The sequence below is a fragment of the Dasypus novemcinctus genome, chromosome 9, assembly GCF_030445035.2.
Source record: "Dasypus novemcinctus isolate mDasNov1 chromosome 9, mDasNov1.1.hap2, whole genome shotgun sequence".
NCBI classification, from domain to species: Eukaryota; Metazoa; Chordata; class Mammalia; order Cingulata; family Dasypodidae; genus Dasypus; species Dasypus novemcinctus.
Genome location: NC_080681.1, coordinates 94,383,104 through 94,399,710, shown reverse-complemented (window position 1 = coordinate 94,399,710; position 16,607 = coordinate 94,383,104). Strand labels below are relative to the sequence as shown.

Genomic DNA, 16,607 nt, shown 5'->3' with positions numbered 1-16,607 from the left:
AAACCATTTTCTGAAAATAAAGATTTTGCAGTTCTTCCTAGTACTCTTTTTTTCCCCCTTTAAAAAAAGTGTATGTATGATTTCCCCCCTAAAAACAATATTTTCTTGTTTTTCTTAAAACAGCTTATTAAATCTTATAATTTTTGTTCAGAAAATGGAAACAGAAAAGTAGAAAGTGAAAGTTAACTCTCTGGAGATAACCAGTCAGGTGTTTAAGGGTTTAGGGCGCTGAACTTTTAAATAAGATGGATTTTTAAATGTAATATACCTTTTTATTTGCACTTTCTCACAGCTAGTTTGCTTTACTCTCAGACTGCCACTGATTTATGTTGTCAGGGGAGTTATGAAAATCTTTCTCTTTTTAACTACTGGGACTCTTTTTTTGAGAATTACAGCCTTTAACTCCATAAATTTCTGCTCTCAGTTTACATTCTGCATGAATCTTTAAACTGAAAGTTTTTGTTTTATTTTTTCTATATCTGTTAATGTCTGGGTTATATCTTGATCTCTTTCTTTAGTCCAAAATAACCAAAGATAGATGTTAAGCTTTGTAGCTAGGTTCTTTGTCATAGCTTTGGATAGCTTCACTAGTGTAGAATCTTAAGAGTTCTACAGTAGACCCTTTGCATAGAGTAAACGCACCATACATAGTGTCTAAAGTGGGGTCGATGAGTATTGAGCATCTATCTGACTTGCTTTAATGATAAGCCTAAGTACAGTTAACTACTTTTCAGTAGTGTCTTTACTGAGTTATGCCCTCAGCTTTTACTGGGGATTGGTAAGAAGCTTAACTATATAGAGAGAGGGAAGAGAGAGAGTAAGTGAACAAGCATTTGTTGTGAAACCATTGTAGAAAATGATGTCCATTATATTGTTTGAGGTCTGTGCCCTCTATTAAATCCCATGGGTTGAAGTTACCTTTCAGAATTTGGTACTGTGAAAAAAAAATTGTCTTCCTTGAAGACCTGGTATGCTTCTAGCTGTCACTCCAAATTTTCCTTTATTTGGCTTCCAGAAACCTCAGAACCAAATTTAATGACAGCCACAATAGCTGATAATACTCATGGTTAGCAAACTCTCTTTTCATTTCATGATTTTGTTTTTTATATAACTTTTGTTATACCCAGAATGAGTGGTACTTTTTGTGACGTTACAATTTTGGTTTATATATGCAAACTGAAGTGTGATGACAACCCTGCTTTTAATTTTATTTAGTACATTAGGGTGAGATTCTCTTGTTCTCTTACTTTTCTGTATCAGTTGTTTCAGTGGTCAATACACTTGATAAAATGCAGTATTTGTATATGTACGAAACAAATTCAATACGCTTAAGTAATAAGCTAGTGCTATAAACCATTCAATGTTTGCTCTTAAATGACTATTGTAATAAACAATGAGTTTATTGTTAATAACTATTTCATTAAAGTGTTTTCTTCAAAATATTTCAGAGAAGGATATATAAAACGACAACTCATGTACCACTGGAGTTAGGACAGATCATGGATTCAGAAACATTTGAGAAATCTCGACTGTATCAGCTGGATAAAAGTACTTTCAGCTTCTGGTCAGGACTCTATTCAGAGATTGAAGGCACTGTGAGTAATTTACTTCTTGGAGAAACAATCTATCAAATTGTTTAATACTTTGCAATGTTTCCCCCCCCCCTATTTTTATGACACAAAAGAGGGTAGCACACTTGCAGATCCCAGGATGCTTTCTTAACCTTTCATATTCATACTAATGGGTCTGAATTAAAGGAGGCAGAAAACTGTATAGTCAGTTGAAAATTTACAATATGGTAACTATCACCCTGAGGCCAGGGGTGAAAAAGAAATTTGTGTTATATGGGTTTTTTTTTGTAGCATCCCCCTACCAGTCTTCTGCCTCTACCCATAACCCATCTACCCTTCCTCCACACTGCAGCAAGAGGAATCTCTTAGAAGCACAAATTTGATATGCTATTCTCCTAATAAAACCTTTCAGTGTATCCCTTTTTCCCACAGGGTAAAGTACAAAGCATGACCAGGGTAGAGTCCTTTGTGACCTGGCCAGCCACTGCTTTTTTGAGCCTCATGTTTTTATTCCTTTCCCCTAGTATTCTTTCTCCTATGTATTGTCCATCCACTATTCATCTTGGTTTCTTATGACTTTGATTCTTTTCACATGCTGGTTTCTCTGCCTGGAATGCCTTCCCCTCTTTTTGTTTTTTAATGAAATTTTTATTGTCTGTCTTTAAAGATACATGGATCACACATAATGTTACATCCGGAAATATAAGAGGCTCCCACACACCCCACCCCTCTCCCCTTCCTCTTTTTTTTTTTTTTTTTAAACATAGGGTTCTGTATTAGCCAAAGGGGTCCTAATGCGAAATACCAGAAATTGGTTGGTTTTTATAAAGGGTATTTATTTGGGGTAGGAGCTTACAGATAAGGCCATAAGCATAAGTTACTTCCCTTACCAAAGTCTATTTTCACATGTTGGAGCAAGATGGCTGCTGATGTCTGTGAGGGTTCAGGCTTCCTGGGTTCCTCTCTTCCCAGGACTTGCTTCTTCCCAGGTTTAGGGTTCCTCTCTTCCCAGGGCTCCAGCTTAAGGCATCAGCATCAAACTCCAACATGAAAACTCCAACATCAAAAACCTTCCAACTCTTTCATTTGCTATGTCTTTTTTTTTTTGTCTTTATTTTTTTAATATTACATTAAAAAAATATGAGGTCCCCATATACTCCCCACCCCCCTCACCCCACTCCTCCCCCCATTACAACAATCTCCTCCATCATCATGAGACATTCATTGCATTTGGTGAATACATCTCTGAGCACCGCTGCACCTCATGCTCAGTGGTCCACATCATAGCCCACACTCTCCTACATTCCACCCAGTGGGCCATGGGAGGACATTCAATGTCCGATAACTGTCCTCCCCTTACTCTTAATCTCCACCCTCTCTCACTGGAGCCTGATTAACCCCTACTCCTCCCTAGGATCCATCTGAGACCTCATCTCTCCTGGGACAACTTTGAAACTACCCCTCCCTTTGAGTCTGGGTTAAATATTATCCCATCATTATTTCTTTCAGAGCACTTCTTACACTTGCTTGTTTAATTGACAGACTGGTAGTTCTTTAAGGAAAGGGTAGTTAAGGTTTCAGTCATCATTTTTTATCTAGTGCCTGGCATATAATAAGTGCATAACTCATATTTTGTGAACCAATGAATGGCAGGTAATTTTTATTTAATAAACCAAAGTGTCAGCCCTACACTTGTGTAGAAGAAAGGCCATATAGTGTAGAGCAGTGTTTCACAACCTTTTTTCATTATCTCCCTTTGTTCACAAGGAGATTTTTTAGACATTTTTTATTCTCATTGCTCCAATGAAATATTAATATCACAGGTATATTATAAATATGTTTATACATAGAAAGAGTATGACTTTTTCATGCCAAGAATCAATTTTTGCCCCCATGGGGGCACTATCACCCCCATTGAGTGCATGATCTAAAAGCTAAGAGCAGATTCTGAACTCAGGCAGTTTGAGTTTGAATCTCAGCTCTACCACACTAGCTATGCAACCACAAGCAAGTCACTCAGTATTTCTGAGTCAATTTTCTCATCCATAAAAATGGTGTGGTAATAATAGTTACTTATTCATAATGCTGTTGAGGGGATTAAATAAGTTAATATAAGTTAAATGGTTAGAATGGTGCCTGACTCATTGCAAATGTTCTATACTTGTTGTCTATTATTATTTTTATCATCATTATCATCATTGTTATTCCTCCCAGAACTCTTTTAGATTCTCCAAGTGCTACTAAGAGAAAGATTCCTAAATGGAAACTAACCGAGATCGGATAGCATAATTGTTTCATGATTTAAAGAGAAGAAACTGGCTGTATGTAGCTTTATTAATGATGACAAAATTGTCTGGCTAGTAACAGAATTAACAAATACGGGAATAATAAGATTAGTATGTTTAAAGTGGAGTTATTAGAAACTGCTTCCATTTACTCAAGATGTTAGCAAATGGCAAAGCTTCTGCATGAGTTAACTAATGATATTTTATAAAAATTAATAAATTAGAAAATAAAATTGCACTGGCTTTCAGGGTACATAGCTATTGCTAGTAAATAGTCTTCTGTGTTTATTTTTTTACCAATCCAAGGCTAGGGCTAGTTTAGTTACTGTGATATTGAAGATTAGTATTAAAACTTGGTGGCTTCCAGCTAAACCTGGAAAGGCAGCATCATTTGGTTCACATTTGGCTTTGTTTAATTTATCTGAAGCATTTCTTCTGTTAGGGACAGTGCCCAAGTAGGAAATCAGCCTTTGGAGAGAGATGGGAGTAGAGCTTGTGAGTTGAAACACTTTTTTTTTTTTCTTTCATGTTTGCTTCTTTGACATTCTTTGTCTTACCTCCACAGGGCCATAATAAAATGACATTAGTAAACATTTCCAGAAAAGATTGATAATTGCTTGTTCCTTATGTTTGGGAACCATGGGAATGATTCTCTTTGTTTTAGGAGATGATAAAGATATGGAGAATAAATATATAAAATGAGAGCTTTGTAAGGCATTGTGACTCAAACTAGAAGCAGTACTGATGGGCTAAAGTTGGGAACAGTAGTAGTAATCTTCAAAATGTTTGTGTCCTCAGTGATTTTCATTTCATACATGGTTTTTCTATTTATTGTTCTGTTTTATGCTTATAACAACCCTCTGAGGTAGAAAGGACAGGCATTATCATTCCCCTTTTTGTAGATGAGGAAGCAAAGACTCAAAGAAATTAAAAGGCTTGCCTGCTTAATGGCCAAGTGACCCTAATAAATGGGAGAGCTGGATCTCAAACTCTCGTCTTTTGAGTCTTTAAAATTACATTGAAGAAGCCTTTCCAGAAACTCTAAGGTGAGCAACATGATTGTAATAAATTGATCCTTGGGAAATTTGTAGCTTAATATACCATTTGATAGAAAACAATTTGTATTTCTTTGAAACCCTGTGCTGTTTGAAAACAAGTTTATTTATTACTATTTTGTGTTGATTAAAATTAATGGGTTTGTGGGGATAGGATATGGCTCAACCAATTGAGTACCTGCTTCCCACATGGAAGGTCCTGGGTTTGGTCTCTGGTGCCTCCTAGGAAAAAAATAAATAAACAACAAGCAAAAACAAATGAAAAAATTAACTTAGGGGAGTGGATGTGGCTTAGTGGTTGACTGCCGGCTTCCCACTTAGAGGGCCCTGGGTTCAATCCCCAGCACCTTGTACCTAAAACAAAACAAAACAAAAAAAATTAATAAGTTTGTATGTTTTGGTCACAAAGAAGTGAGAAGATTAATTTAGACTTTTTTTCCCCAGCCTCACTACTTTCTACCTGAGGGACCCTGAGTAAAAGCTATGTGACCAGTTATAAGCACCACTGTTCACACCAATGTGATAGAACACCCATAGAGAAAAGGTCCTGCCACTCTAAGACAGATTTTCCCTGATATTTTACCTATTCAGTACAGACCCTGATCAAAAAATGAAATGGCTGGGGAGCGGAATATGGCAGAGTAGAAAGGTTCAAATGGTTGCTTCTCCAATTTTTGTGTGTTTCTAAGTTTAGTCTTTTCGAGACTCATTTTTCTCATTTTGAGATGAGAAATAGATAAAAATCCATACCTCATTTTTGTTTGTGGCACGGACTGAGATAAGATAATGTAAGTGAAACACTTAGCACAGTGCTTAATACATAACAGCTACTTAGGCATTGGGTTTTTTTTGGGCGAGTTACTTTAACCTCTTTGAGTTTCAGGTGACTCATCTATAAAATAGAGATGACTATACTCCTTGTCCTTCCTGCTTTTCAAGGCTGTAGTGAGAATATCTATGTAAAAGCACTGGACTTACAGGTGTTCCAACCTTTCACCCAAAGCATTATAAATCCTTAATTCTACAATATTTATTAGTATTAGGAATAAGGTGAAAGAAGTGCCATCCCAGGTAAATTAGCTCAACAAGTAGAGCATATACCAGTGGTGCCAAAACAAGCCTTTTGGGAAAACAAAGTTGATATCCAAGATTGAGTTAATTGTAGTAATGTAGAAATGCCTAGACATAGAATTAGGGGAACCTATAAAAAAAGTAATTTATTGAAACAGTATTTACAAACTTTATTGTGTATGAGAATCACCTGGAGACTGCAGGGCCCACTTCCAGTTTCTGATTTAGGGTGGGGCCTGAGAATTTGTATTTCTAATATATTTCCAGGTGATGCTAATGCTCCTGTTCCAGAAAGCATACTTTGAGGCCCATGGTATTAAAACAACCCACTGTATTGGTGAAAATTTAAAAGATAGTTACTATGTAGAGTGGGTGAGAGGGGCAAGATGGCAGCAGAGTAAGGAGCTCCAAGAGTCAGCTTGTTCTGCAGGGCAGTTGGTAATTACCCAGAGCTATCTAAAGCACCTGTTTGGGCAGCCCAGGTGATCAGAAGACCATCTAGCTACATCCTTGAAAGAATGAAAGGAGGAGACTGCCCATCTACAGTGAATATTTGTGAGTGGAGCACTCCAAGCTGCAGAGGCCAGTGCTCATCCTCCAATGGTGGCACAAGCTACCTTGGGAGCTATTCTGTGGCTGGAGTTGGAAGCTTCATTTCCCAAAAATTGGGGAGGAAGAGATGATTGGGCACTGACTTCAGCTACTGATTAGTAAATTAGGCTGGCTACAGTAGAATCCTAAGAACAGCTTAAGTTTGAATCTGTCCAAGTCGGAAAGAGGCTGGTAGTTGCCATTTTAACTCTGGTATGAGGGGAAGCAGGACTGATTGAAAATCACAGTGATGGTAGGGACTGGCTTCTTTCCACCTAGATTGGATTGCAGCTCTAGCCTACGCTCCAGCCCTACCTCCGACAGGGAGGAAGCTGGGGAACCTGCACCAGCCTCTCCTCACAACTGCAGGTGCTTTTTGGCTGGCACAGACTAAATAGTTGTACACCTGGGGCTCCATCCCTGTACCCCAGTAGGGTAGGGGAGCTGTGTTTCCTTGGCCTCTCTGGGCAGGTGCAGTTGCTTTCGACCTGCACAGACTGATTTTTTGAGTGCCTTCAATTCCATCCCTGTCCCCCTCCCATAGGATAGGAGGGAGTTCGTGTTTCTTCAGCCTCTGCAGGTAACTGCAGGCACTTTCAGCCTGTCCAGACTGGATACTCAGACATTGTAGCTCCATCCCTACAGTAGGATAGGAGGGAGCTGTGTTCCCTCAGCTTCTCTGGGCAACCGCAGGTAGTTTCAGGCCTCACAGACTGGTTAGTTGAGTACTTGGGACTCCATCTCCCTGATCCCCCCACCCCATAGGATAGTAGGGGGCTGGTGTTTTTGCAGCCTTTCTGGGCAAATGCAGGTGCTTTGGGTCTATACAAACTGGATGGTTGAATGCCTGTTGCTTCATCGCCACCCCCAATAAGATAAGAGAGAGGCAGTATCTCCCCAGCCTTTCTGGGCAACTGCAGGTGCTTTCAGCCCATGTAGACTGAAGAGGCAGACACTTGTTCAGTCCCCGTCCCCTGCCCCATAAGATAGGAGGGGAGCTTTGTTTCTTCAGCCTTTCTGGGTAGTGGTAGGTACTTTTGGCCTGCACTGTAGGGTGCCTGTGGGTCCATCCCCATCCCCCAATAGAATAGGAGGGGAGCCGTGTTTCCTCAGCCTCTTTGGGAAACTGCGGATGCTTTCGGCCCACATGAACTGGTCTGTTGGGTGCCTGTGGTTCCAACCCCACCCCTTAAAGGGCAGAAGGGACAGTATTCAATTCTCAGCCTTTCAGGGCAACTGCAGATGATTTTGGCCCACATAGATTTGATTGTTGGGCACTCCTGGGGGTCCATCCCCACCCCTGGCAGGGGTGGAGGGCGATGCTATGTCAGTCTACCTGGACAACTGCAGTCAGTTTTGACCCACAGGGCTTAGTTGGCTGCCCACACCTGCAGCTCCATCCCTGCCCCAGGCAGGGGAGTGAAGTTTCATTAGTCTCTCTGAGCAACTGCAGTCAGTCCTGGCCTGCATGGCTTAGATTATTGCATATACCTGTGACTCTGTCCCTACCCCTAGCAGAGAAGAAAGGTGGGAGAAGCTTCATTGATTCCTGGGGCAACGTGGGCAGCAGCATCCTCCAGAGCTTACAATACTTACTACAACCTTGGCTCCTCTACTCATCCAGCAAGGGAGAGAGGGCAAGAAAGCCCTAAACTAAAGAGAGAAACTGCACCCAGAATAGGGAAGCAGATTTGGCTCAACTGATAGAGCATCTGCCTACCACATGGGAGCTCTAGAGTTCAAACCCAGGACCTCCTGATGCGTGTAGTGAGCTGGCCCACACACAATGCTGATGCGTGCAATGAGTGTGCCCTGTAAGGAGAGCCTCCCCGCTTGAAAAAAGTGCAGCCTGCCCAGGAGTGGCACCATACACACAGAGAACTGACACAGCAAGAGGACGCAACAGAAAGAGACACAGATTCCTGGTGCCACTGACAGGAATACAAGTGGACACAGAAGAACACACAGCGAATGGACACATAGAGCCGACAGGTTGGGGCGGGGGAGAGAAATAAAGAAAAAATAAATCTTTAAAAAAAATTCATCTAGTAAGCCAGATGCGAAGACACCAACAAAAAATTGCAATCCATACTAAGAAACAGGACGATAAGACCCAGTCACAGGATCAAGATAAGCCTCCATATGGCATAAAGGAATTGAGACAACTAATCATAGATGTTCAAACAAATCTCCTTAATAAATTTGATAAGATGGCTACAGAGATTAAAGATTTTAAGGAGACACTAGGTGAGCACAAAGAAAAATTTGAATGCATACATAGAAAAATAGCAGAACTTAAGGGAATGAAAGGCACAATAAATGAAATTAAAAATACACTGGAGGCATATAATAATAGATTTGAGGAGGCAGAAAAAAGGATCAATAAGCTTGAAGACATGTCTTCTGAAAGTGAACATACAAAAGAACAGATAAAAGAATGGAAAAAAATTGAACAGGGTCTCAGGGAACTAAATGATAGCAGGAGACATGCAAACATACATGTCATGGGTGTGCCTGAAGGAAGTAATGGTAGAAAATTTCCCAACCTTTGAGAAGGACATAGATAGCTGCATGCAAGAAGCATAACATACTCTCATCCAAATAAGTCTTACTAGACCTACTCTGAGACAGCAATCAGAAAGTCAAATGCCAAAGACAGAGCAGCAATATGAAAAGCAATGCATCATATACAAGGGATACACCATAAGATTAAGTGCTGATTTCTCTTCAGAAACCATGGAGGCAAGAAGGCAGTGATACGATATTATTTAAGATACTTTAAGAGAAAAACTGCCAGCCAGGAGTCTTGTATCTGCCAAAATTGTCTTTCAAAAATGAGGGTGAGTTTAGAATATTCACAGATAAACAGAAATTGAGAGAGTTTGTAACCAAGAGACTGGTTTTGCCAGAAATACTAAAGGAAGTGCTGCAGCCTGAAAAAAAAAAAAAGACATGAGAGGCTTGGAAGAGAGTCTAGAAATGAAGATTTTATCAGTAAAAGTAAAAGTGTAAAAGAGTGGTAAAAATAAAATATGACAGATAAAACCCAAAGGTCAAAATGGGTGACGTAAGAACTGCTTTTACTGTAATAACATTGAACATTAATGATTAAACTCCCCAATCAAAAGACGCAGACTGGTGGAATGTATAAAAAATACAAGCCATCTCTATGCTGTCTAAAAGAGACTTACCTTAGACACCAGTAGATTGAAAGTGAAAGACTGGAAAAAGATATTCTGCATATACAATAACCAAAAAAAAAAAAAAAAAAAAAGCTGGAGTAGCTACACTTATATCAGATGAAAAGATGAAATAGACTTTAAAAGCAGAACTGTTATCAGAGACAAGGAAGGACATTTATATTTTTAAAAAAGGGGCAATTCACCAGGGAGAAATAACAATCATAAATTACATGCACTTAACCAGGATGCCCCAAATTGCATGAGGCAAACACTGGCAAAACTGAAGGGAGAAATAGATGTCTCTACAATAATAGTTGGAGACTTCAAAAACACCACTCTAAGCATGGGATAAAACATCTGGGCAGAGGATCAATTAAGAAACAGAGAACTTGAATAATGTGATAAATGGACTAACCCTAATAGACATATACAGATCACTGCACCCCAAAATAGCAGGATATAAATTCTCAAGTGCTCGTGGATCTTTCTCCAGGATAGACCGACCATATGTCGGGTCCCAAAGCAGATCTCAGTAAATTCAACAAGATTGAAATTATACAAAACACTTTCTCTGATCATAAAGGAATAAAGCTGGAAATCAACAACAGGCAGAAAAAGAGAAAATTTGCAAATATGTGGAGATTAAACAGCATGCTACTAAATAACCAGTAGGCCAAAGAAGAAATTGTGAGAGAAATCAGTAAATATCTCAAGATGAATGATAATGAGAACACAGTATATCAAAACCTGTAGGATGCAGTGAAGGCAGTGCTGAGAGGGAAATTTATAGCCATCAATGCTTAGGTTAAAAAAGAAGAAAGAGCTAAGATCAATGACTTAACTACATAGCTGGAGCAACTAGAAAAAGAACAGCCAACTATTCCCAAAGCAAGCAGAAGGAATGAAATAACCAAATCAGAGCAGAAATAAATTGAGAACAACAACAAAAACATCAAAAATAGAATTAACAAAACCAAAAGTTGGTTCTTCTAAAAGATTAATGAAATCAACAAACCCATACTAGACTGACCAAAAAAAAAAAAGATGGAAATAAATAAAATAAAAAATGAAGACAAGGACATTACTACTGACCCCACAGAAATAAAAGAGATCATAAGAGGATGCTATGAACAACTGTACACCAAAAAACTAGACAATGTAGATAAAATGGAAAAATTCCTAGGAACATACAAACAACCTACAGTGAACCTAGAAGAAATAGAAGATCTTACCAGATCAATCACAAGTAAAGAGATTGAAACAGTCATCAAAGAACTCTAAATTGGATTGTTTAACAGGGTAGTCTAGGAATGTAAATGTCAACTGAAAGAAAGCTAGAGAATAATCTAGGGACTGAATAACATAGTGAACCCAGGGGTGGATGAGAATTGTGGTTAATAGTACAAATTACTATTATATGAACTGCAACAAATGTGCATCACTATTGCAAGGTGGTACAAAGCATGGGAAAAATAAAATTAATGTAATCTATGGACTATAGTTAACAGGAATAGTGTAATATTCCTGCATCAATGCCAAAGATATATTGTGTTAAGTATAGGAGGGTATGGAAAAAATATACCATATGTATGCTATAGATCGTTAGTGGTAATAGTCTGATGATATTATTCATAATCTGTAACAACTGTTGCACAACAATTTAGTGTGTTGATGGAGGGAATTCCACACATATGCATTGTTGTTTTGTAAGTTCACAACCTCTAATAAAAAATATATATATATATAAAAAGAATGACAGGGATACCCTATTAAAAGAGAATCCAGTAGCAATATAATAATACATAGAAAAATAGGCAAAATGATTGATCAGAAACTTCAAAGAAGATTGTAAAAATTGGCTTTTAAATATTGTAGCAATTTGATATTGATGAATTCCAAAAAGAAATATTGGATTATGTTTGTAAACTGGTCTTTTCCTCTGGGCTATTAGAGTATATTGGAGTCAGAGGTTTTACTTTACGTGATTAAATAAGGATTAAGGCTTTGATTGGGCCGTGTCAGTAGGACAGAAAAACTGCACCGCAGAGTAGGGAGGTTGGAGTTTTGATGTTGGAGTAACATCCCCCAGATGTAAGCACACAGAGGAGCTCAGTCATAAGGAAAGAGAGAAGGCCTCAGGAAAAGAAACAAGCCATTTGCCTTATAGTCTACAGCTGACCTTGTGGAGATAATACAGCAGCTAAGCCCAGAGAGGGGCAAGCCCCAGAAACAGAGGAGCCCAGGAAGCCTGAATGAACCCTGGCAGACGTAAGCAGCCATCTTGCTCCAACACATGGCAAAAAAACTTTGGTGAGGAAAGTACCTTATGCTTTATGGCCTGGTAACTATAAGCTTATACCCCAAATAAATATCCTTTATAAAAACCAATCCATGTCTGGTATTTTGCATCAGCACCTCTTTGGCTGACTAATATACATAGGAAAGGATATTCAACCTCATTAATAATCAGGAAAATGTGAATTCCAACAACATTTAAGATACCATTTCATCCCCATTAGACTTGACAAAAATTTAAAATGAGATAGTTTTGAGCTTGGGTGAAGATGTTAGCTACAGAAATCTCATCTACTGTTGGTGGGAGTGCAATGTGATGCAACCGCTCTGAAAATAGTTTGACATCACTACTAAAGTTGAATATGAGGAAGCGGATTTGGCTCAACTGATAGAGCGTCTGCCTACCACATGGGAGGTCCAAGGTTCGAACCCAGGGCCTCCTGACCCTTGTGGAGCTGGCCCACGCACAATGCTGATGTGCACAAGGAGTGCCGTGCCACGCAGGGGTGTCCCGTTGGTAGGGGAGCCCTATGTGCAAGGAGTGTGCCCCTCAAGGAGAGCCACCCAGTGTGAAAAAAACGCAGCCCACCTAGGAGTGGCACTGTACACACAGAGAGCTGACGCAGCAAGATGATGCAACACAAAGATACACAGATTTCTGGTGCTGCTGGCAAGAATACAAGCAGACACAGAAGAACACACAGTGAATGGACACAGAGAGCAGACATTTGGGGGGGAGGGTGGATGGGGAGAGAAATTTAGAAAAAATCTTTAAAAGTAATAAAAAAAAAGGTTAAATATGTTCTGTGGCAGATTGCATTATTTCTCTCCAAATGTACAAACGGTACACTTTTCTGCAGTTCCCCTTCCTGCATTTTACATTCCATCCTGTTGAAGTTAGGCTTACTTTAGCCATTGAAGTATGAGTGAAAGTGATGTGTGTCACTTCTAAGTAATAGTTTGTGTTATATTGTGATTTTTACCCTTGTTAAACACAGGCAATATTACCATTTGGGGCTTCTCCTTCAGACTAGATTCCAGACTGAAAATGACATGGAGCAGAGAACCTGCCCACACATCGGGCACATGTAACAGGAAAGAGAAATAAATCTCTGTTAGTGTAAGCCACTGAGATTTGGTAGTGCTGGTGGTATTGGTGGTGGTGGTATTGTTTGTTATTTTGTTACAACCTAGCATATTATGACTGATAAAAGCATATATCCTATAACCCTGCAGTTCTCTTGCCAGAAGTGTAACCTGGAGAAACTGTGGCAAGTGTACATCATAGTATGTATGATGATGAGGCTAGTGTGTTACCTCAGCCAGGTAATTGCCCAGTTGTTTGGTCAAGCAAACACTGGACTAATTGTATTAATAATACAAGGACATTTATGGACTTTAGTCACCAGTGAGTTTACTATATCGGTAACTGATTACATCTACATCAGTCAGGAAGTTTGCCATCAGCAATGAGGGACACTTTATCCAATCAGTTGAATGTCTTAAAAGGGGAAGTGATTTCAGCATTCAGAGAGAATTTCCTAGCTTATCTTTGGACAGCCATTGTCTCATAGGAACTCATCAAGACCTTCATTGAACTTTCATCAGATCCCCTGGTTTGCAGCCTGCCTGTGGAACCTGGACTTGTGCATCCCCACGGTCACGTGAGAAACTTATAAAATCTCATACTGGGATGTGGATGTGGCACAAGCAATTGGGCTTTCATCTACCATATGGGAGGTCCAGGGTTTGATTCCTGGGACCTCCTGGTGAAGGCAAGCTGGCCTGCGCAGAGTGCTGGGCCACACAGTGCTGGCCCATGCAGGAATGCTGGCCTGTGCAGAGGGCTGGCGCGGCAAGATGATGCAACAAATAGAGACATGAGGAGAGACAGTAAGGCACAGCAGACCAGGGAGCGGTCGTGCAAGAGATTGAGCACCTCTCTCCTACTCTGGAACGTCCCAGGATTGGTGCCTCCTTAAGAGAAGACAAGCAGACACAGAAGAACGCACAGCGAATGGACACAGAGAACAGACAATGAGGGGCAGGGGTGAGAAATAAATAAATAAATAAAATAAAATCTTTTTAAAAAATCTCATACTATTTACAGATACCCTCTGTTGATTGTGTTTCTCTAGAGAACCCTGACTAATACAATATGTTTTACAATGTTACAGCAGCAAAGTATATAAAAAGGGAAAAATGTAAACAATCCAAATATTCACAAAGAGTGAAATGAATAAATAAGTTATGGTATAGTCAAAAAAAAAAAAAAAGTGGGTGCAATTGTGGGAAAGCATGAATCCTAAAGAATTGCTAGTGGGAGTGTAATTTGGCATAAACACTTAGAGAACAAGCTGGTGATAATTAAGTTGAAATTGTGTGCCCTTTGTAATCTGTTGAAGCACTGTACATGGAGATGTGGATGATAGTATATATTCATAGGGTAGAATACTATATGGAAGTAGAAGAGTAAACGATCTATTTTTATCACCATGGATGGTTCTGGAAAAAAAAATAGAATGTAAAAAGCATGTTATAGAATGATGAATATAATACGATGTTGTTTATATATGTTCCTAAAAGTCACTTTATTATTTACGTGTTCATTATAATAATGGAAAGTAGCTTGTAAAGATACCCATGAAATATATGGTAATGCGCTAATCCCTCAAACCTTGAGGGTTCATTTCTGAACTGATGGAAATGTGTTTCTAACCAAGGAGTGCAGTTGTAGTCCTTTGTGTTCCTGAGCTTTCATAGAAAGAAAATATTGCTTCCTCTTGACAAAATGAGTTCCACAGATTTAGTCTCTGCTGTGGGTAGTATTGTTTTTTAAGCATGATTTTTTTTTTTTTTTTCCAAATTTTGAGAGCTGCTCTCTCATTCTAATGTCCTAGTGATTTGGTGAATGTCTGTGTTTCCTTTGCTCAAAACAAAGGGTGGTGCTGAGAAAGTGGGTCTACTCCTAGGAAACCCTGACTGCTAACCTCAGGAATCACCTTTTCCTGACCTGAAAAAGGTACAGATATGTTATTCCACCCTCCAGTTTGATAAGTGGGTATGGCTCTCCTCTTCTATAGCAACAGTAATACTTTTTGCTCACTGAAGAGGACCGTTTCCTTTCAAGCAAAAGACAATTATAGAGACAGACATTCTAGTTAAAATCCCCCTTCTCACTCATTAGCCATGAGATTGTTTAACCCTTCTAAGCTCAGTTCCCTAATTCTCAAAGCTTTTATAGCAGTATAAAGTTAGTGTCTTGGTTTGTTTGTATTCATCAAAATGCGTATTTTATCCTAAGTGAGCTAGGTTTCATTTTTCTTTAGAGGTAGTTATTTTGTCCTTTTTTCTTTATTATATGCTTTCATATGATAGTATCTTGTATGATTCAAGTGTGACCAAAGTATACTTTATTTTGTAGCTTATTCTTCTCTTTGGAGGAATTCCTTATCTCTGGAGAATTTCTGGATGGTTCTGTGGATATGCTGGCTTTGGACCAGAATATGAGGTATGTTATTTATCTGTATATACTTGTCAGTATTTTTGCTTGGCAAGTTTTATACTAAAGTTAATTTTTTGGCTCCTTTGGTCAGTAGGCTTGATCTTCTGTCTGCACAGCCCTTTTTCAGCCGTGCTATATTAGTTAGGATAATGTTGGTTACTGTAACAAACCCCCAATTTTCAAAGGCTTATCAAAAGTTTATTTCTCGATTATGTTAATAGCCTAGTGTGTAATTATGCAATTATGTAAACAGCAGGTGGCTTTCCTCCACGTGGTAAGTCAGGGACCCAGAATCTTTTCATCTTATGACTCTGCCATCTCCCAAATACCCCCATAGTTTTTGCATTCAACAGTCAAATAGAATGAAAGAGCAAAGAAAGCATATCCTCTTGTTAAGTTCCTTGACACTGAAGTTATATCTGCCCTATATACTCACATTTTGTTGGTGAACCAGTTATTTGGTCTTACCCAGATGTAAGGGAGCTGGGAAATGTAGTCTCCGGATAGGCACCTGCTGCTCAGGACCAACTCTGTGCAATGAAAGGGAAGGCATGAATTTTGTTGGACTCACACTAAGCAGGTACTTCTGTGCCACAAACACTTAGCAGTTACTTCAAACAAAAACAGTATACCAGAGTATATCTCCTAGAATCTTCACTGGGCTGCTTGAGTTGACTCTCTGGAATGAATAGTAGGACACTGCTTCCAGATTTTCCCTTGAAAATTGCCAAGTCTATTCCCTCCTTCTGATTGTTCATTTGAAATGATGGCTCTCTTCTACTTTAACTCTGTCATCTCATTATTATATGTATCTGTATACTCTTTTCTAATGAAACCAAACTCTTCTAGACCTTTTCTTCCTGTGAAATCTCTATATCTGCAAGACCCAATTGTATTTGACCAAACTCTTGATCCTGATTTGCCATTTGTGATATGGTGTGGCAGTTTATTTATAATCTGCATTGTTTCAGAAATGATTTAAGGTCTTTTTCATATAAGTATCATGGCTGGCTCCTTATTAGATGCTCATTGTAGCAGTTTGATACTATTGG

At 39.1% G+C, this 16,607-nt stretch overlaps 1 protein-coding gene across 1 annotated transcript in view; it reads left to right on the top strand.

Annotated features, from left to right (window-relative positions):
• Nucleotides 1–16,607, top strand: part of ZMPSTE24 (zinc metallopeptidase STE24) — a 63,985-nt gene that overhangs the window by 1,347 nt on the left and 46,031 nt on the right. Inside the window, exons 2-3 of the mRNA XM_004450634.5 lie at nucleotides 1,449–1,595; nucleotides 15,475–15,561. Coding sequence (XP_004450691.1) covers nucleotides 1,449–1,595; nucleotides 15,475–15,561 — 234 coding nt within the window. The remainder of the gene's footprint in view (nucleotides 1–1,448; nucleotides 1,596–15,474; nucleotides 15,562–16,607) is intronic.